Genomic DNA, 20,891 nt, shown 5'->3' on the forward strand with positions numbered 1-20,891 from the left:
AGCTGTCAGCACAGAGCCCGACACGGGGCTCGAACCCACGAACCACGAGATCATGACCTGAGCCGAGTCGGACGCTTAACCGACTGAGCCCCCCAGGCGCCCCCACAACGGTCATTTTTAACCACTCCATAAGCATACTGGAATCCCGACCGCTTGGTTTCTGTTGCCCTGCCAGTACTTCCTGAGTGTCTATTTCACACGTTCTCAGCCTGTACCATCTTTAATAGAATAAATTAACTAAGTCAAGGAGGAATGTCTTCTGTTAGTCGAAACTGAGTACATTGAATTTCAAAGCTGCCTTCGGTGCTGTTATATAAGAACTGTCAATCGGCTGACAGTGTTCTTTCTCATCCTGGCGTCGTAACTTGACAGTCTCCTCTTTAAAAGTATTTACATTCCCCAAAGCATGTAATGTGATTTTTTTTTACTGCACTGTAGTGACAATCTTATGTTCCATGATTTTATTATACTTTTGTGACACATTTTTGTCCTGTCCTTTTTTGACATCATTTTCTTATTATGACATTAGTACTGAAGAATAAGAGTGTGAATATCAGTCTTTTATAAATCTATTAGTCTTGTCGGAAAAGAGGGTATTTTTCTTTCCATAAGCTAATTCTTCCCAATTGTTTTTCAATACTTTGCACTACTCTACTCTTTCACGCTCCATCCTTCTTTTCAAATAGTCATAATTCACTGGAAAATGACCTATTCTTCAGGTGCAAAATTCCTATAGGGTTTCACAGCATCAGCAAATATTTTTAAATAAAATCAAATCATAAAATTCAGTGTAAGATTAATTGCAAGAACAGGCTTCACCTGATGTCCTGAAAAAGCACTTTTACTATTAAAACAGGGATGTATTACTGAGCTCCAAACAATTTTCAGATCTACAGCTTATTGAGATGAAGCACTGGTATTTATCTGTATAGCATATAAGTTGCTTTTCCCACAACTGAAGTGTTAAGTTCATGTACAGCCTGAAGTAAAACACCGATTCTGAATTTTTTTTCATTCATCTGGGAGTTCATTAGTAAACAGCTAACGGCTGATTGCTGGTGGTTATTCTGTTGCCAATATATTAACTCATTTCTACTGTAACTGGCTGAGGAAAAGCTTTCTTTTAGCTTTAGGCAATTACATGCAGACTAGAAAGATTGATGGGTAATGTTTCGTTTTTAAGGGTTAAAGTAGCAGACTGGAAATGTTATGCTTAAGGATAAAACAGTGAGAAGCCTTCACTCCAATAACAAAATATTTACACATTTTTACACATTTACAAGAAAAATGTATGCATGCGATACAAATATTTAAAAGTAGAGAAACCACACTTAGCTGTCACAGAACCACTGTTTCTGTCTGCAGTCATTTCTACTCACGACGGAAGGGGTGAATAAGAAGCCTAACTGGCACACTTCATCACTATCTAATAACAATAAAACCCTAAAGCCCAGTTCTCAACCTACAATGTTTGTGTCGGATTTAAAAGGAAAACCCTGCTAGATGACTTTTACTGCAGAAGAAACGTCTGTCCCATGGTTCATATACCCTTTGCTTTGCTAAAAGCTTTGTTAACTGAAATGGATACAAGAATTCCCAAATAACTTAATTAACCTGCATGTTCAAGGATTTAACATTCTGTTTAAGAAGATGTACATCTCAGTACATCTTGAAAATCTGCCTAAAACACGACAGCTCTCTCTTTCCTGTCCTCCTGAGGAGCACAGAGTACGAATAATCTAGTTCTTTGACGATGACACCCCATCACCACGTCCAGCTCAGAACACACTATACACTTCTGCCGGGAGAAGCCAAAGCTGAAAGCTACCAAGACAGGGTGTGAAGTGTGAAAGGGTCGGACTGAGATCAAGCGGGGCTCCAGGGCAGACCCTGAAACGGCTTTCAAGGTTTCCCTGACAGAAAATTTAAATGTTATTCATTCATGTCTTTTGATGACCCGAAAGCAAGGTGGGGGGCAGCTAATCGAAGATCACCGCAGCTCTACTCCACAGAGGGGGCCCAAGGGGAGTAGCGGGCGCCACTGACAGCAGGGCCTTCCGAGGGAATTCTGTCCAAATATGGAAATGCCAGCCAGTCACGTTCACGAGCACTGACGGCCACTGGTTTTGTAGAGGAGGCCCTGCCTGTACCTCATCTCGGAGGTGCCAACACGAGAGCAAAACCTACTGTCCGCTAAGTGGGCTCAGAAAGGAAGAGGGTCAAGGTCGAGTACATTCCTGAAAGAGAACAGTTTCAAGATGAAGAGTCCGTGTAGCAGGGCACAGAAAGGGGGGCCAGAGGGGCACCGATGAAGGAAGTGGCGGGGCACAGGCACAATAAAAGTATCTTCTAACTGATCCTTGACTAGATATTTTATTAAAGAATACCAACATTCTAAAATGATTTCTTTCCCATATGTCACATATTTATTACATTTGATAGACATGTTATACAATTCAAGACCTTAGGAAACAGAAAAACTTGTTAAAAACATAGTTGTAAAAAGAATAAAGCAAGTACTTACTTGGAATAAAACTGCACCTGTTAACCTATATGTATCTAAAAATCTTATTTGAATTACCCAATTATGTCTTTTATTATCTAAATATCTAGAACCGTGATTTTCCGATTGTTCTGAAATGTTTTAAAGCCTCTTTTCTACTCTAACTTGCTATCTGTACACTCTTCTAAACGCCTGTTAACATAAAAATGACTAGAAATGCATTATAAGTTATCTAATGAAGTAAAAGGTAAGCAGAAAAATGGTTATTTCTAAATGTAATTCTAACTTATCTGAAAAATCATACATCTGATTTGAAAAGGATCCCCAAGACTGGCTCCAACCCCAATGCCACCAAAGGAAGGAGCAGAGGCACACAAAGGCTCACTGGCCTGCACCTATGTCAGCACGGGTGGCCCTGGGCTGCAGCCCACCCGCCAGTCCCACGAGGCTGCCACACGGGAAAGAGGAGGGGAGCGGTCCTGTCCGATCCCGAAAAAGAGAGCCCTGTATCGGCTTTACGGCAGGTTTCCTACGTGTAACCTGTCATACAGGTATATCCACGTGACAGCCAGTCCCACTGCATGTCACGTTTCAGGGAAGGAATTGAATAAACCCCATCAGACTCGTGTTGTAAATCCTTGTGATTAGGCCACCACAGAAAGTACCAGAAATGATTCTCCTGCCTGACAGGGAAAAGCAAACCGGCTGCAACCTCTATTAAACACAAACCAGCACAACAGAGACGGAACCCTGCTACTTGAAGTTATCTCTGGTAGAGACCAAGTGCGCTTTCCAACATGTAAGCAGCCAGTATGTAAGTATGTAAGTATCCTCCGACACGTAAATACCAGCAAGGAGATTTTTCAAGTAGAACTGAGAGATAAAGGAGCCATTTCTTTATCTTTTTAAGATAGGGCTCAACTTGAAACTTATCTTTAAAACGAGACATTTTCATAATCTAATATGTAATTTACTAACCATATAGGGAAAAATTTACAATTAAATCTACGCTGGAAGCTAGGTTATTTTTATAAAGTCACATTGGCCAAGCAGTAATTTTATCAATAGCACAATTTTACTACCACCTATCTGAAAAAAATCCCCCCTGCATAGTTGAAACAACCTCTGATTCTCCACAGCATCATCAAAATGCACTAAATGCTCAATTATGAACCATAATAATGTTGTACTAGGCATACTAAGAAGAAAATAACATAAACCCAATACCAGAGGGGTCAAATAAACTCTAAAACTTAAGGACAAAATTACAAGCGATACACACACACACACACACACACACGTACAGAAAACAAGAGCACCTATAAACTGGAAATGACAGCAACAGGTGAACACTACAGTCGCATAATTGGACATGGGACAACAGCGAAGTACAGGGGGAGACACAGGACCACCACCTAAATTCTGTAAAATTTTAAACCGCTGAATCTGGACCAGGTGAATAAAGAGAGACTCCCAAGAAAGAAAGGAAACCGTTAGCGGCAAAATGAACTGAACAGACAGGAGGCCGTTCATACAACAGCAATGTGGGGGCTGCACCTACTCCCGGCTCCGCTCCCAGGGAGCCCGAGTGAGTGGCCTTCCATAGACAAATCTTCAATGAGAGAGAAGATTTCTAAGAAGCTTCTGGGTTCCAAAATTCTGTGTCTGCGATGCAAACGGATTCTCATCACCCCCATACAGAATGTTAGTGGGAATTAGGACCTTCCTGACTCTCTACCGCGCTCTCCACACAGATGTAGGAGGCACGGTGCGGCAGGACCAGAGCACGCCCACCCAGCCGCTCCCCACACCGGGGGAGCCCACTTTGTGCGCGTTGCGGTGCGAGAGCAGCTTCTTACCGCAGCGGGGCTCCTGAGGAGTTCCTTTCATAAACAGCATGCAGGGGGCGGCATGAGTTAATTTCTTCAGGCGCAGGTTGAGGTCTTCTTTTGGGGGCTCATTACCACTGGGTGGGAAGGAGCCGCTAGATGCGTGTCGCTGAACTTTTTTGGTCAACTCTGGAGCATGTGCACCATCTAATCGGTCAATTTTCTGAGAATTCTGAAGTTAAAAAAGTCATTTAGAATATGTGAGGCATTCTTTTACCATCTCTGCGAAGCTCCAAAATTATAACAAGCACGAATCCGTAGCTCTAGCCGATTTTTAAAGGGGTCAAAACCACTTACTAGTAGATAAGGTTTTAAAACTCTGATTACCAATTGGCAGAATGCATCTCCATTTTAGAAATATGTAATCATTTCCTTTTTTCCCCTTTTTAAGAACATAGTGGGAAAACATTGCTACACCTCAAACTCAAACCAGATCAGAGTCCAACCTAAAAGAGAAAAGATTCCTCCACCCTCATGGGGATTAATCTATTGCTAAGTACAAATGCAGTATTTGGGAGAACTGTGGAACACTCAGGGGTGCCCTAAAGCACAGATTTGCACCTGCTTCCTAAGAGAGTCATTAATCAAACCGGGACGAATCAGATGCTCCATTCTACCCAAAGCGGGGAACATGTTGGGTCTACAGCCGAGTATCTAGATTGTTCTCCAGAAGCTCCAGCTCTGCTTGCTAGACCTCTATATAGCCCATGTCACTTCTGCAGGATGCCCCCGGCCAAGCTTCAGCATCATTGCAAACAAGGAGACTACAAGAAGGCAGGGCAAAGTCAGGAACACCCAAGTGCCTGACGTTCAGGGATCAGGGAAAGGGGTAAAGGAACCAAGACAGAGCGCCCGGCCCACTGTCTCTTACAGGGTCTCTTGTGCCATCTGTATCCTTACCTTGAAAAACAGAAAGGTGGGAACGGAACTAATTTCATATTTTTCAGATACTTCAGGAACGGCTTCCGCTTCCAACTTTAAAAACAAAAGGATGTAAAGCTTGATTATGAAAAGGTCCTTTTTTACGACTTCAATACGTCTATCAGAGTCACACGCAGCATCCCTTTAAGTAGGTGATGTTTTTAAAGAGTCTGGTACAAAAGTTTATGACACATTTACATTTAAATGAGACTCACTGGGCTGGCATGTCATCCACTGAGTCTGCAGTGTCAAAACAGGTTCAGAGGTTTTTATTTTGTTGCACATTTCAAAAGATGCCTGGAGGCTGTGAATAAAATTTTTGGTGCACTAGTGACCTAGTAAATTTTCAATCATATGCAGCTACTACTATATTGAAATCCATAAATCACTGACCCCAGTTATGTCATGATTACAGTGCTTATTTTCTGCCCACAGCAATTCTTGCTGTTTGCTCTATTGACTAATTTCAAGAGGCAGTACATCATGACTGACAGTTGCAGCCTTCTGCAAATTATGAAGCAAAAAGGAGTATTTCTTCAATAAACTATTGATGTCTGATAAATTTTACTTTTAACTCCTGCAAGGCTGCCGGACACTAGGCAAAGATCTTGCTAGCTTATTTACTTCTGGGTCTATTCATACTAAATGCATTTTAAATAAGATGACTGCACTCTGCTTCATGATTTTCTTGAGGCCCCTGAACAAGACACGATAAGCTATTTGACATATGAATGTTAAACATATTTAGTAACTCAACTTCTACATAATTAGAACACAGTTCCTGTAAGCTATTTATGTGTAGGAATTTGTAAACCTCACACTTTGAGAAAAACCACAACATAATATTATATCCTTCCCTCACAGGACTGTCAATTTAATATAAAACTTTTTAAAACCAATAAAAATCTGTATTCACATTATACCTGTAGGAAATAAAATTTATTGATAAATTATATTGTTAAAAGAGTTAAAAATATATATCCTGTATTTTCCAGGAATGGAAGATTTCCACTGGGCTTGAAACACTACTCTTATCTAGAGCCTTCCCCAACCCAGCATCCATCTATCCAAATGAACCTTGACGGTAAGTGGGAGGCACAGTCATTTGTCTTTGGTTTCTGTCTTCCGTCTCATACATTCCTGGGTGCTCTTTTACTACTTTATTTTTGTTTCTTTAAAACACCCTTTTGAAACAATATTTTTAATTACTTTCTTTTTTCACAATGCATTAATGTGAAAATTATATACATTTTAAGTCAACATCAACTGTCCAATAAACTTAAAAAATGAACAAAAACAAAGCATTTGGAGACCACCACTTAGAACACGCTTTCTAGGGGCGCCTGGGGGGCTCAGTTGGTTAAGCGTCCGATTTCAGCTCAGGTCATATTATGGTTCGTGGGTTCAAGCCCTGCATCAGGCTCTGTGCTAGCCAGCTCAGAGTTTGGAGCCTGTCTTCAGATTCTATATGTATCTCCCTTGCTCTCTGACCCTCCCCTGCTCACGCTGTCTCTCTCTCTCTCTCAAAAATAAAAACATTAAAAAATACATTAAAAACGTTTTAAAAAAAGAACACGCTTTCTGAAAGTTTGAAAACTTTTGTGCTGTTTTCTTTCATAGAACTGCACACTCAAACCAAAGAAGAACAGAAAAGGCAATGATTAGGGCAGTTCATTATTTTCTCTTGGAACTAACACCTCTTGAGTGCCCACCACACACTGACACTGGGTGAGGCTCGGTTACGATCCCTATCTTTGATACGACTGGATTCTAACTGCAAAATAACACAAATTTTAAAAAGGCGCAATACTAAGGGGTGCCTGGGTGGCTCAGTAGGTTGCATGTCCGAATTCAGCTCAGGTCATATCTCACGGTCTGTGAGTTCGAGCCCTGCGTTGGGCTCTTTCCTGAGAGCTTGGGAGTCTGGAGCCTGCTTCTGATTCTGCAACTTCCTCTCTTTGCCCCTCCCGGCTCGTGTTGTCTTTCTCTCAAAAATAAACATACACTTTAAAAGATTTTTTTTTAAATAAAAAGGCGGGGGGGCAATACTAAGCAAAAACAAAATATGGTCTTAAACCAAACCAAAAGAGGCAACACTGGGAACCGTAAAAACACATTACTCTGTGCCGCTTAAAGCTGCCTTCCTCTCATATTCCTGCTGGTTTCCAACAGTCTCCCTTAGTGACAATTCTTCTAGGAAGCAAATAATCCTCTTGAAATTCCTAAAGCCAGGAGGATCACCACAAGCACCTCTCCTCAAAACAGCTCCCAGCGAGAGGAGATCTTAGTAAGACAAAAGCAATGGTGACAAACAAATCCTCCCAGAGCAGGGGCCAGGAGTGGCACAGCCAGCCATTCCTGGGAACACCAAGGCTTATCTGAGATCCTAAAACCTTTGCAGCAGTAAAATTCTTTGGAAACATTTTCACTGGATGTAAAACAACATGACAGTTCTATCAATGAAAATAGAAAATAAATATTGAAAAGTGAGCCACATTGAGAAAAGGCCAAAGGAGGTCCATAATAGCGGTCTTTCATGGAAACCTACTGTGTTTCAGGACAGGCTCTTTGCAGACAACTGCCTAAACTACTTAACACCTGGGAAAGTGTGTATGTGGTACATTATCACCTCAACCTTACAGGAGGCCAGGTAAAGATATAACCTGTCCAAAGACACATAGTTACTAAGTAGGAGAAATAAAACCAAAACTGACTACAAAACCTATGCTTTTCTCCACTATACTAGGGTAAACTTCTACTCTATCAATCAAAAAGAAAGATTTAACTCAAAGACAGGATTTGTACATGACTTTGGCACCTACCACACATGAGCACTTCCAGAACGGAATCCCAGACAGAATGCTTTGTTGGGAACCACAACCTGCTGCACCATGACTCTCAAACTCAGACCCTCCCCACGTGCAGGGAGGACAGGGAGCCGCTACCACAGCACGGTAACTGCAGACAGAGGCAGGGAGCTTCCTCTCCGCAGGCTCAGCAAGCACCACTCCTGCGCTGTTCGTCTAGGCCAGACACCGTCCTAGTGCACTGTGTGTACTGGGTCATTTAGTCCACATGATAATAGATGCTGTCATTACACCTAACTTACAGGAGAACTGGAATTTCACGACGTTAGGTCACTCAGCCGAGATGACAGCAATGGTGAGTACTCGAGGAGGGCAGTGTGGCCCCAGAGCCAGGCCTCCCTACACCGCCAGGCCACCCGTGCACCAGATTCAGGGGTTACTCTTCTTTCCTCATTTTACTGACCTTTCAGTATCATTAGTATGACCTCACCTACCTTCTCAAGATACCCTTCACTTGGCTTTCCATGTTTCCTTTTCCTATAGCCCTTAAGACTCAGTCTCTGTGGCTTCTTCCTTCCTTCACATCCAACCAACCTCTACATGGCTGGCCCTTCCCAGGACTTGGTTCTGAGCGCACTTCTCTTACTTAAGCACATTCTCCCTGAGTGGTCCCATCTAAGTAACACCATATGGCAACAACACCCAAGTTGTATCCAGGCCAGCCCCCCCTCCCCTCCAAGCTACACACTTGACATGTGCATTTGGGTCTCTACCAGGTATGTCCCACTAAGCTGTTCCTCCCTGGACACTTCTATCTTCTTTATCCATCCAGATGACCCAATCAAAACGGAAAGAAATTTGATTACTCCATTTCCCTCACCCAACATCCAACCCATTAACAGGTCTTCTGAGCTCCCCCTCCAAAATACAAGCCAACTCAGACGATGACCTCATTTTGATGCTCCCTTGCCACCAGTGTTCAAGGCATCTCTTACCTAGCCTGGGAAATAACCTCCTAACGTGTGTACTTGCTCCCAGTCTGCATCCTTCCCCCACTCAAACCACTCCCCACGGGACAGCCAGAGTAATCGACTTAAAAACAGAATCCGATGTGTCACTTCCACTGCACTCAATATAAAATCCAAACTCCACCAGTGCCCACAGGCCATCTGGCTGTTGCCTCCCCCTTCATTGGTACCCTCTCCTCCTTCACTGGCCCCACCTATACCCAGCATGCAGGCCAGGCCCTCGGGCAGCACTCACTTGCTAATCCACAGCCTAAACGTTTGCCCTGGCTCTCCAAGGGCTCCTTTCCATTTTCCATCTCTCACTTACTAGATGCACCTCTCCGGCCAGACGCAAATAAAGCACCCACCCACCCAGGTTCTCGCTCCTCTTCCACAGCCAATCTATTCTCTGAAATTACCTTGATGTTACCTGATTACCCTATTGTTCTGTACTCCCAGTGACCAGCAAAGTAGTGGCATATAAGCGTTGGATTGGGTAAATAAATTTTGACACAATACTGAATAAAATGGTGGTCACTATTGCTATGCCAACAATGGGAGTGACCACTGTCCAGTGTGACACGGATCCCCAAGGCTGAGGCGAGAACAATTAAGCCTGATATTTAGGATTATTTTGTCAAACTTCAAAGAGAGGCTTCTTTGTAACTGTGATTTGTGATATAAAAGGAAAATTTTTCAAAATAAAATTCCTTGTTCAAATAGATCTTTAATGCTTTTGACAGCTTTTTATTTTTTTTTCAAAAAATTTTTTTTTTAATTTATTTCTAGGAGAGAGAGAGACAGCGTGAGCAGGGGAGGGTCAGAGAGAGAGGGAGTCACAGACTGAAACAGGCTCCAGGCTCTGAGCTGGCAGTCAGCACAGAGCCCGACGCGGGGCTCGAACCCACGAACCGCGACATCATGACCTAAGCGAAAGTCGGACGCTCAACCGACTAAGCCACCCAGGCGCCCCACTGACAGCTTTTTAAAAGACCTTTACCAAGCTCAGCCCGAGAATGGCTAATGAACTGTTGTTACTACAGCATAAATAAAAACTAGGATATTTTTAAGATTTAGCAAATCTACTTGAATTATCTGAAAGGCATTTTTAGACTTCTCCAAAATCAGAATCCTACGTATGTTCTCTAAGATGCCAAGTAAACAACTGGTCAGTATTCTCTGACACTGAAAAATAGGAATTCAGCTGGTAAGTAGCTACACAGCTGGCTGGCCCCTTCTGGAGATCACCTACACTGCCTGTTTACAAACACAAACTGAACATTTAGAACTAAACACTTCTACAGCGATATAGAAATTATCTATACAGATTTGAGACACCCTCAGAAACAGAACCATGAGCTGTATTTTAAGATGCTTGCACATTCAAGAATCAAATTACAACAATTCTTATTTTTTAAAAATCAAAAAATACAAACTTAAGTATATAACTCCTATACCTTTTCCTTCACATCTGAAGTTCCAATGGACGTAAAGTAGCAAGTTCAGCAGAAAACTATACAAATCAGATTACTACTAAATGAAATAAAGTAGTACAAAACCTCACCACCCAGGTGGCTGATAGTCTTGACTTTGAGATTTTATGCACCAAAGTGCCTTATCTGATAAAATGAATACCACGGCCTAACTGGATCAGAATACCAGCTGGAAGAGAGACAGGGGAGGCTGGCATGGGAGGTAGAAGCCAACCACACAAAGGAAAGCAATAAAAAACTGAAAACAAGGTAAGGTAAAGGTTCCTACTTCAAATATCCCACCATCTAGTCAAGAAGCCAATCAAAACAGGAATTAAATGACAGAACAGACAAAAGTACAAGATATTCTCTAATAGTTGAACCATAGGTACAGACTAAGCTTGGAGATGGAAAAGGAAAAAAAAAAAAAAAAAAAGCCACAGGGGTACACAGGAGACTTCATGTAAAATGGATTTGATTTGAATGATCATGTTGTACACCTTAAAAATATACAATTTTCATTTGAAAAAATAAAATAATAAATTTAATAATAAATTGCATAAAATATTCCAATTAATAATTTAAATCACAATAAAATCAAACATAAAATTAAAAAACTGAACAGCCACTCCTATGAAAAGACGAGTTTGATTTGGACGGCGAACAGAACTGGCAGCACCCAACTTCACCAGCACAGGGAGCCTTGTGCTATTCTCGCTCCTTCCCAACCCCGCTACCAGACCCTACATCCTGAAAGATTCTATCTACCAAACAAGTGATTAAGCGATAAATGGGTACTGCCATTTTGAAGACAAAGAGCTAACAAACTGACTTTACATGATTTGAAAAGCAAGGACGTGTAACATTTTAATTAGCCATTTAATTTTATTCCAAACAAATGCTACGTTTTCAGTAAGACTTTCGGCAATAAAACCCCTGTATCTTCTCGAAGCCCTTGGAGGCATGCGAACCTCCAGCGGGACCCAGAGCCTAGGGTTCGGGCGAAATGGGAGTGGGTCAGTAGCACACCGCCAGGCGCGGGCGCAGACGTGGTGCCCAGGGGCACGCGGGCACTTCACCACCACCCCATCAGGGCAGGAAAGGAGGGGGTTCGTTCACATGCAATAAATGTGAGAGTCCTGCCTTTCAGCAACCTGCTCCAGCGAGCGCAAACTACTCGGACCAAAATGTATGCCAACTTTTCTCAGGTATTACTTTCCCATCGTCTACAAAATAAGAAACTGCTGATGGACACAAATTTTTACACTCAAAGTATTAAAAGGGGCGCCTGAGTAGCTCAGCTGGTTAAGCATCTGACTTCGGCTCAGGTCACCATCTCACAGTTTGTGAGCTCGAGCCCCACAGGTTCTGTGCTGACAGCTCGGAGCCTAGAGCCTGCTTCGGATTCTGTGTCTTCCTCTCTCTGCCCTTCCCCACTGTGTGTCTCTCAAAATAAACAAACAGTAAAAAAAAATTATTTTTAAGTATTAAAAACATTATGTTTGAGATCACTTACATGGTGATTCTGTAAATCTAAGTTATAGAATGGACTGATCTCTATAATTCACAAGTCAAAAATACCAGGCTGTTGGCAGGCAATTAAAAACTAAGAAATCAAACTAAAAGGCACAGATAGCAAAACATCAGTTCCCTTCCCTAGACTGTTCAAAAAGCTCTCAATAACAGAAGAAAGCTCTTCTGAATTGAACTGCACCCTCTCTTACTGGGGAATGCCAACAGAACTCTCAAATATTTTACTCCTTATTTGCCCATTTCAAACCCCACGCAGGTGCTCCCTGCCACTTAAAGACCAACTGCTCTGCAGAGTGAATTTTCACGAAGTAAGGACTCAGACTCCTGGGAGACGTGCCCCACCTGGCGCCGCCCCCTCCCCTGCGGGGCAGGTGCAGTCAGGTTCAGGCTTCCCAACTGCCCAGGACTTCCAGCCCCTGGCGCGCTGAGACACGTACAACTTAAAATCTCACTGCCAAGTGTGGTACCAATGTGAGAAGTAATTCTATAGTCGCTTTAAATAAATCATTCAGATGGCAGCCCAGAACAATGTGTCACCTACACCTGTAACATTATACACATAAAGGCAGACTTGCAACAATTACCATCATCTTGATTAATCTTATGATTGAAATGTTTAATCATTCATTTCACTTGTAATCATTATCTTTTATCACTGACCAAACATGCAGTTTTAATGTCTCCTTCTATTATTTATACTGGACATTTTAGGGTTACATTCTAAGGTTACATTGCACATTTCATTGGAATTTTAAATAAGTCCTTAAGTTTTAAAAAGCTAGCTATTATATCTACATTTGCTCTATCTTCATTTAAAAAAAAAACCACTGAAATGATTCGTGCAAAATTAATACGTACAGCCCCTTCTTTATAGGGCAGGACAGCAGGGCGGGGGCGGGGGGCAGGAGAGCCTTCGCACTGTACCCCTTTCATGCTGTTCTGATTTTTTTTTTAAACTTTTTCTTTAATGTTTATTTATTTTTGAGAGAGAGACTACAAGCAAGGGAGGGTCAGAGAGAAAGGGAGACACAGAATCCGAAGCAGGTTCCAGGTTCCGAGCTGTCAGCACAGAGCCCAACACGGAGCTGGAACCCATGAACCATGAGATCATGACCTGAGCCGGAGTCGGCTGTTTAACGGACTGAGTCCCCCAGGCGCCCTGCATGCTGTTCTGAGTTTGAGACATCTGACTCTAATACCATTCAAAGAACACTTATGTGTACAGAAACTGCCTGAAAGTTTAATCTCCTACTATACACATGAAGTAGCCTTCAGAATTGTTTTCAGTTCACATAAAAAGTGGAAAATAGAGAAGATGTCACTTTTAACTCCGTTTATGAGTATATTTGCTAAGCATGTCATCTGAACTCACAACTTTGGTCTTTTTTATTTCTTTAATTCCTAAGGATTCAAGCTTCTGAAACCAGGGTGTGTCTCCCTTCCCAGAAATTCATGTCTAAGATTCTCAGCTTCTCTACTGGGGCTTTGTGGTTTCAACCAGTACTAAGTCCTGAATGACAACATGAAATACGCTAAACCGAGCAGCGAATCCACAGCCGCAGCCACCACTTTCCTGGCACATGCCCACCCAAGGCACACTAGGAACACGAGCGTGCGGAGCTGGGGTGGGAACAAGGCGAGCCAGGGAGACACTGGGCTCCCTCCTTCTCTGCTTCCTAAACAGGCTGGAAAAGCTTTCAGTTTCTCTATCGGTCCGCATTTACCGGATCCCAGATCCCAGATCCCAGACAGCAGCTTGCTCCTGTTCCCCGGGTTCCCAGCAGCCTCACACACCCTTTTTCCAATCACCTTCCACAGCACACCTTGCTCTTCCATGAAGCACGCTCTGTCACTATCTTTACGATACTAAAACCACAATGGTCCACACTGGATGATCTAGTCCTCTTCTGCCCACAAACACCCCCACCGCCCCTCCTGCGATCGACTGGCTCTGCCCTCGCACCAAGCGTGTCAGGTAAAGTGTGGTGATTGTTACACTACTCAGGACTTGAGAAATGCAAAACAATTTTAAGACTTTTAAGAATAATCTACTGCAAAACTAACAAATGCTAACACCAATTACAAACGAGGAATTCCACACCCCTCCTCCCTTATGTTAATAAAATGCAGTCGGCCTCATAAATCAGAATTAAACTCACAGAAGATGCAACACTGGAAATACAATACCTTCACAAATGAAACTTGAGGGTGCTCTTTGGCCAACTCTGCCATCACATCGTTCATCTGAGCACACTGCGGAGCCCATGGTGCCCAAAAATGGACCACAAGGAGAGACCTGGAAAGCGACAAAATGCAATGTTTTAAAGCTACAGGGTCTTTAAAAACAAGGAAATACTTACATATATTCGATTCTATTACCAAACAACCTTTACAAGAATTGCTTGAATCGTGTTTATACTGCTATAATTCCGTTGTATCAAACACAAACTGAAATACAAGGCTCATAAGGTCTTGATGATCTTTCAGATGAATTTTCAAGTTAATGGTATTTCCTGAGTGAAGACTTAGTTTATATGAAGTGCTTCTAAATATTCATCCATCTCAACTCAGAGTCCTATAAATCACGTATGTTCTCAGATCCTTAGGAAAGGCGGAAACTGGATTTCTTCAGTTGAGGCGCAATGTCTGTGAAAAGGGACTGCAGATGCATGGTCACTACGAATTCTAGGATTCACCTTCTAAGCACAGCACCGTGATGCAGAGGTTAACTGTAACCGCAGGAACAGGATTAAAATGTTGAAAATGAAGGCACACAGGCAGGAAACAAGCGGAAAAAAGGAACTACTTTTTACAAAGCTGTGGGGGTTTGTTTATATTACACTACAAAAGATTTTCTAAAAATTGATAATATGTATGAACAGACAAAACAGTGGCTTAATAAACTGTTGACTAAATTCTTAGGAATCTCAGTGTACATTTATCAACTCTTTTCATGCAAAATGGTCTTGGCAAAAGTATCTTTTAAGTCTATCCTCATACTGAACTGAAAAACCCTTCCATAGAATTCTAAGTTCAAGTGTAACCACCCCAACCAAAAAACTGTGGAAAATCAGGAAGAAAACACATTTAAAATATATGTTACATAGAGAAAGGAATTAAGGACGACTAACCTGTGGGTAAGCAAAGGAGTGGCAACCTGTAAAACCAGTGAAACAGTGTGGCTGAGAGAAGAGTGAGCCTCCCATCCGGTGTCAGAGAACAGAAGGAAGGAGAGGCACTGGGGGAGTGCAGAGGTAGGAGGGGCAGGACGACTCCCCAGTCTCAGTGGCCAGCGGTGGCAGCAGGCACGCATCCCATACACAGGCCGCTATCCCGGGAGGAAAGGAAACCTGGTGGGCTGTTAGTGATGGTCTCCGGCTCAGGAAAGAAGTCTGTGCTTCATCCTCAGACAGATTTGGGGATCAAACAGAGCTGGCACCGAGCTCTCCAAAAACACAGAGGTCAGAGCCTCTGGGCTCGTCAACAGTCTTTAGGACAAAGGACAAGGAACCCAGGCAGTAGACCAGAAAATGGAGCCTAAAAGGCACAAGGTTAAAGGGCCTCACAGAAGTCAAGAGGAGGAGGAGGAAGGAGTGACAACCATGCGACGTAGGTGGAAGGACACCAGCAGCGCCGGACGGCGGAAGCACAGGTCAGACTGCGGCACGTGGCGGACTGAACCTAAGAGAAGTGGCTAGAAATCTACACTATAAGGGGTCTGTCTGTAAACAGAGAGAGTTCTAGGCAGAGAGAAAGACAGGATGAAGGGATTTGCTTTTTTTTTAAAGTTTATTTATTTATTATGAAAGAGAAAAAATGTAAGCAGAGGAGGGGCAGAGAGAGAGTGAGAGAGAGAATCCCAGGCAGGCTCCGCACTGTCAGCACAGAGCCCAACGCGGGGCTCAAACTCACAAACCTTGAGATCATGACCTAAGCCAAAATTGGATGTTTAACTGACTGAGCCACCCAGACGCCCCTGCTTTTTTTTAATACAAGAAAAGCTTCATGCGTACCTTGTGAGGGGGTAGTGCAAGTGGTGAGGAAAAGGCTGGAGACACAGGAGCGGCTAAGGACGCAAGGTCTCAGGGGCGGCAGGAGAGGGGAACCTATGAGCAGAGAAGAATTCACCTTGGAAAAGGGACGGTCTCCTCCAGGTCAGGAGGGAAGCAAGGATGGGTGAAGCTACAAAAAACGTTAGGTGTTGGGGGAGGGGAGAGCAGAAGGAGAGTTGGGGAGATGCTACTAGAAGTCCTGTTTTCCCAGGCAGGAAGCCCAGCATTTGCTGCAACAAAGGAAAATGGAGGGCTGAGGCGCCAGAGAGCACCGAGGCGGAAGGGAGGGCTGCCCAGGGGCACACAAGAGGAAAGCAGCAGGTTCTCAGGAGAGACCCTCCTAAGGCTGGAAAGGACATACTGTGGGCCCCTAACCAGTGTCATCGTTTGTGCCCAGCAGAACTCAGAAGCTTCAGGGTGCGGGTAGGGGGGCCTCAGGGCCCCAGACAGAGGCGATGCTGTGTCTCACCAAGCGCAGCATCCCTCTCCTCCTGGGCTACAGCCTGACCACACCTGCAGTTGTCTGGGGCCCTGGAACTTAGCTCTGGCCAGTGTGATGCAACCAGAAGCGATCCACCTGCCCCTCAAAACCCTTGGAATGATTCTCTGCAGAGGACACTGGGGAGGATCGAAAGCCTACGGGGATGGGGAGGAAGGAGAGAGGCCCACAAAAGGACCTCACACGAATGTTCACAACAGCCTCAGACACCACAGCCAAAAACTGGAAATAACCCAAATGTCCACAAATTGGAGAAACTGTTGTCTATTCATATAAAAGACTACTCAGCAATAAGAAGGAACGAACCATAGATCCCTGCAACCACATGCGTCTTGAAAACATGCTGAGCAACAACTCAGACATAAAAAGACCAGGAACTGGAGACTCAATTTACATAGAGTACCAAGAACAGGCAGAACTAATCTACGCTGACGGAAAGTGGATCAGTGGGGGGGGATTACCAGAAAGGAGCTAAGGAACATTCTGGGGCTCTATATTGTTGTGAATGGTTGTTACTTTTGTATGTACAACTATAAAAATTCATCACACCTAACTATTAAGATCTGGGCAATACCTCTTTTTTTTAAAAAACTGGGATACCACTTATTACTAAACTGAAAAAGATTTTTTAAATAATAATATTCCATGACAAAAAAAGATGGAGAAAGCCAAACATTTCTATATCCTGCTGGTAAAAATTAAACTGCAACCTTTCAGAAATTTCTTACACATGGCCAAGTATCTATCCTAAGAAGGAAATTAAAGAGACAAAGGTTTATGTACATGAATACTTTCCCATTATCTTACATAACAAATAACTGGAAAAATCAATTCTTCAACAATACTACAGCTTTTTTTAATGGTCATGTAACAAAATACTATCAAACCATTAAAAATCAAAATTCAAAGAATTTTAATGACATGGAAAATTGCTCACAATACGATTATATTTTTAAAAATTAAGGGGTGCCTGGGTAGCTCAGTCAGTTAAGCATCCAACTTCAGCTCAGGTCATGATCTCACAGCTCCAGTAGGAACTCGGCGTCGGGCTCTGTGCTGACAGCTCCAAGTCTGGAGCCTGCTTTGGATTCTCTGCCTCCCTCTCTCAGACCCTCCCCCACTCATGCTGTCTCTGTCTGTCTGTCTCTCCCCCCACCCCAAAAATAAACATTAAAAAAAAATTTTTAGGGGCACATGGGTGGCTCAGTCGGTTAAAAGTCTGACTTCGGCTCAGGTCATGATCTCACAGTTTGTGGGTTCGAGCCCCGTACCAGACTCTATGCTGAAGGTTTGCTCAGAGCCTGGAGCCTGCTTCAGATTCTGTGTCTCCTCTCTCTGCCCTTCCTCTGCTCACGCTGTCTCTCAAAAATAAATATATGTAAAAAACATTTTTTAAATTTTTTAATTAAAATGCTTCCAAACTTTATAACAGCATGATTCATACAAAAAATTAATATATTATGTGCCAATTATACTTTAAGAATTTTATTTTTTTATTTAAAAAAAATTTTTTTTTACTGTTTTATTTATTTCTAGGAGAGAGAGAGAGAGAGACAGCGTGAGCAGGGGAGGGTCAGAGAGAGAGGGAGTCACAGACTGAAGCAGGCTCCAGGCTCTGAGCTGGCAGTCAGCACAGAGCCCGACGCAGGGCTCGAACCCACGAACTGCGAGATCATGACCTAAGCGAAAGTCGGACGCTTAACCGACTAAGCCACCCAGGCGCCCCAATACTTTAAGAATTTTAAACAAAGGTAAAGAAAAAAGTACACCTACACAACTTAAGTTCCATTATCACTAACATGGCTTTGAAGAGTAATTTAAATCTTCATCATGGAATCTTAACTTCCTAATTGTAAAATAGCAACAACTAATTCCCTGGGATGTTGGGAAGAGCAAACAAGAATATAAAAACATTTTGAAAACACAAAAGTATGATAGTATTAATACTTATTTTAAGTTATCCACAACATTCTCATATTTAGCTGCTTAACGTTCTAATTAAGTACGCCATGTCTAGTAGCATAAGGATATAAACCTGAAATACAAACCCTGCCACTTTCTCTTAGGTTATAGGTAAGAGTACTCTCTGCAGGAATAATACAGTGTGCATGGTGCACAGAGGAAAACCTTTAAAGACCAGGTTCAGGGGCGCCTGGGTGGCTCAGTCAGTTAAGCGTCTGACTTTGGCTCAGGCCATGATCTCGCGGTTCGTGGGTTCGAGCCCCACGTCAGGCTCTGTGCTGACAGCTCAGAGCCTGGAGCCTGTTTCAGATTCTGTGTCTCCCTGTCTCTCTGCCTCTCCTCTGCTCACGCTCTCTGTCTCTCTCTCTCTCTAAAAAAATAAATAAAACATTAAAAAAAGAGAGAGACCAGGTTCAAATCCCGACTAATGTGATTTTAAACAACATAACCACCATTGGTTCTTCATCAGCAGAATAATTAGTGCTCAATAAATAGCTGTTTTCTCCCTGGCTGGGTGTTCGCTCCTGCAGTTGCTCATCTGCAGATCACACCAGCTACCGTTTGTTAAATACTATCAATACTTGACTCTTAAGTACTTTACACATGGGCAAAATCTCAATTACTCTGCAAATGTTTAGTATTAACATCCCCACTGCATAGACCCGTTGAGGCTTCAGCGATCTATAAACACCTGACACGACTCAAGCAAAAATTCCAATTCACACAAAATTTTAAAATTGAGAAGTGATGTTTAGAAAGTAGATTTTTAAATTATTACAATACCAAGTACTATTTAATTTTTTTTTTAAGTAGGCTTCACGCCCAACATGGAGTCCAAGGCAGGCCCGACCCACAGCCCTGAGATCAAGACATGAGAGGACATCAAGAGTCTGGCGCCCAAGTAACTGAGCCGCCCAGACGCCCCTAGTCAGTATTTTAAGTGCTCCCACTTTCACAAAAATCGGCAGAGATGTGCTCCTTCCTTGGACGCCATCCACCACTGCCCAGGTGCCTGGATCATCCCTACGGAAAACGTACCCCGTTTCCCGGACCACTTCCAGTACCAGCCGGCGGCGGGAATACACGGCATGGTGCCGACTGTGTGACTTTAAGGATTTTTATTTATGAATAAAAAAGTGAAACCTAAAAACCAAAATGTGCAACACACAAAGCAAAGCAGTCTCTCAGGTGATGCTAAGTTCAAACACGTACGGAGGGCAGGTCGGCACAGGCCCTGCTCGGTTCCAGAAGGGTCCACCTCGGGCGTCCTGGGGAACTCGGCCGCCCTGAGGGCTGAACTCGAGCGCCGGAGGACCCGGAACCCACCCTTCATCGGTGAGTATTGGTGGTCCCCTCGCCAACCCCGAACGATCTTCCACGCGAGCCTCAAAAGTCAGAGCAACCGTCTTGCTGAACACCTCGGACCCCGCCGCGTCCCCGGAGCGCCCACAACCAGAAGTGAAGGCAGTCTTCCCACCCGGCCCCCTTTCCGACGCCGGCACCCAACTCCCCCGCCCCACCTGCTCTGCCAAGCGGGGCTCTACCTGCCCCGGCGCCCAGTCCGGGGGGCGAACCCCCGCTGACCTGGGTCCACAGGCACCCGCTGCCTGGGAACGCCACGCAGCTACTCGGTTCCACACGGAGAATACTCCGGGCTGACGTTCCTGCGCGAAGGCAAGGCGCGGGTGCCCGCCCCGCCTCCCTCACCCCCACACCCCCCGAGGGCCACTACTCTAAGAACCCATCCCACCGTCGAGGAAACTGGGGCCCGGTTATGAAGCCTACCCGGGGGTCACAAGGCTAGGTAGCGGCGGGGTTGGGGACACGGTGCCCGGCCTCCGACCCCGGGACCCCACCGTGCTCAGCGGCAGCAGAGAGGTGCCGGCTCTCGGAGAACCCCAGTCCCCGGAGGGCCCACAGGGGAGGCGGCCCCGGAAGCCCTTCGTACGCGCTCCCCCGGCCCCGTGTCCCCTGGTGGCGGGTCCCCTTCTGGAGCCGTCCCCAGGGCCGGGAGCACGTGTGCCAGAGCAGCACAGACCCCGGCTCGGCCGGCTCCCCAAACCGGAAATCCCCGTCCGCGGCGGCAGCCGAGCTAGAACCCGCGAGCGCTACCGGATTATCCACACGCCCCAACCGCTCAGCTTCGGGGAGGCGGAATCGCCCAGCCGGCTGGGCCCCCCTCGGCTGCTGACAACGCGGCGGCCGGGTCTCCGCGCCCCTCCCCCGGCCCCGGGGCCGCCAGGCCG

The 20,891-nt window shown here is 44.4% G+C and overlaps 1 protein-coding gene across 1 annotated transcript in view; it reads right to left on the reverse strand.

The window, feature by feature from the left end:
• Positions 1–20,891, reverse strand: part of GLRX3 (glutaredoxin 3) — a 32,990-nt gene that overhangs the window by 11,862 nt on the left and 237 nt on the right. The window contains exons 2-4 of the mRNA XM_039245743.1: positions 14,320–14,428; positions 5,293–5,367; positions 4,363–4,564 (exon numbers count right to left, since the gene is read on the reverse strand). Of these exons, the coding sequence (XP_039101674.1) occupies positions 4,363–4,564; positions 5,293–5,367; positions 14,320–14,428 (386 nt within the window). The remainder of the gene's footprint in view (positions 1–4,362; positions 4,565–5,292; positions 5,368–14,319; positions 14,429–20,891) is intronic.

This window comes from Hyaena hyaena, unplaced genomic scaffold (genome assembly GCF_003009895.1).
Source record: "Hyaena hyaena isolate Hyena2069 unplaced genomic scaffold, ASM300989v1 scaffold_265, whole genome shotgun sequence".
NCBI classification, from domain to species: Eukaryota; Metazoa; Chordata; class Mammalia; order Carnivora; family Hyaenidae; genus Hyaena; species Hyaena hyaena.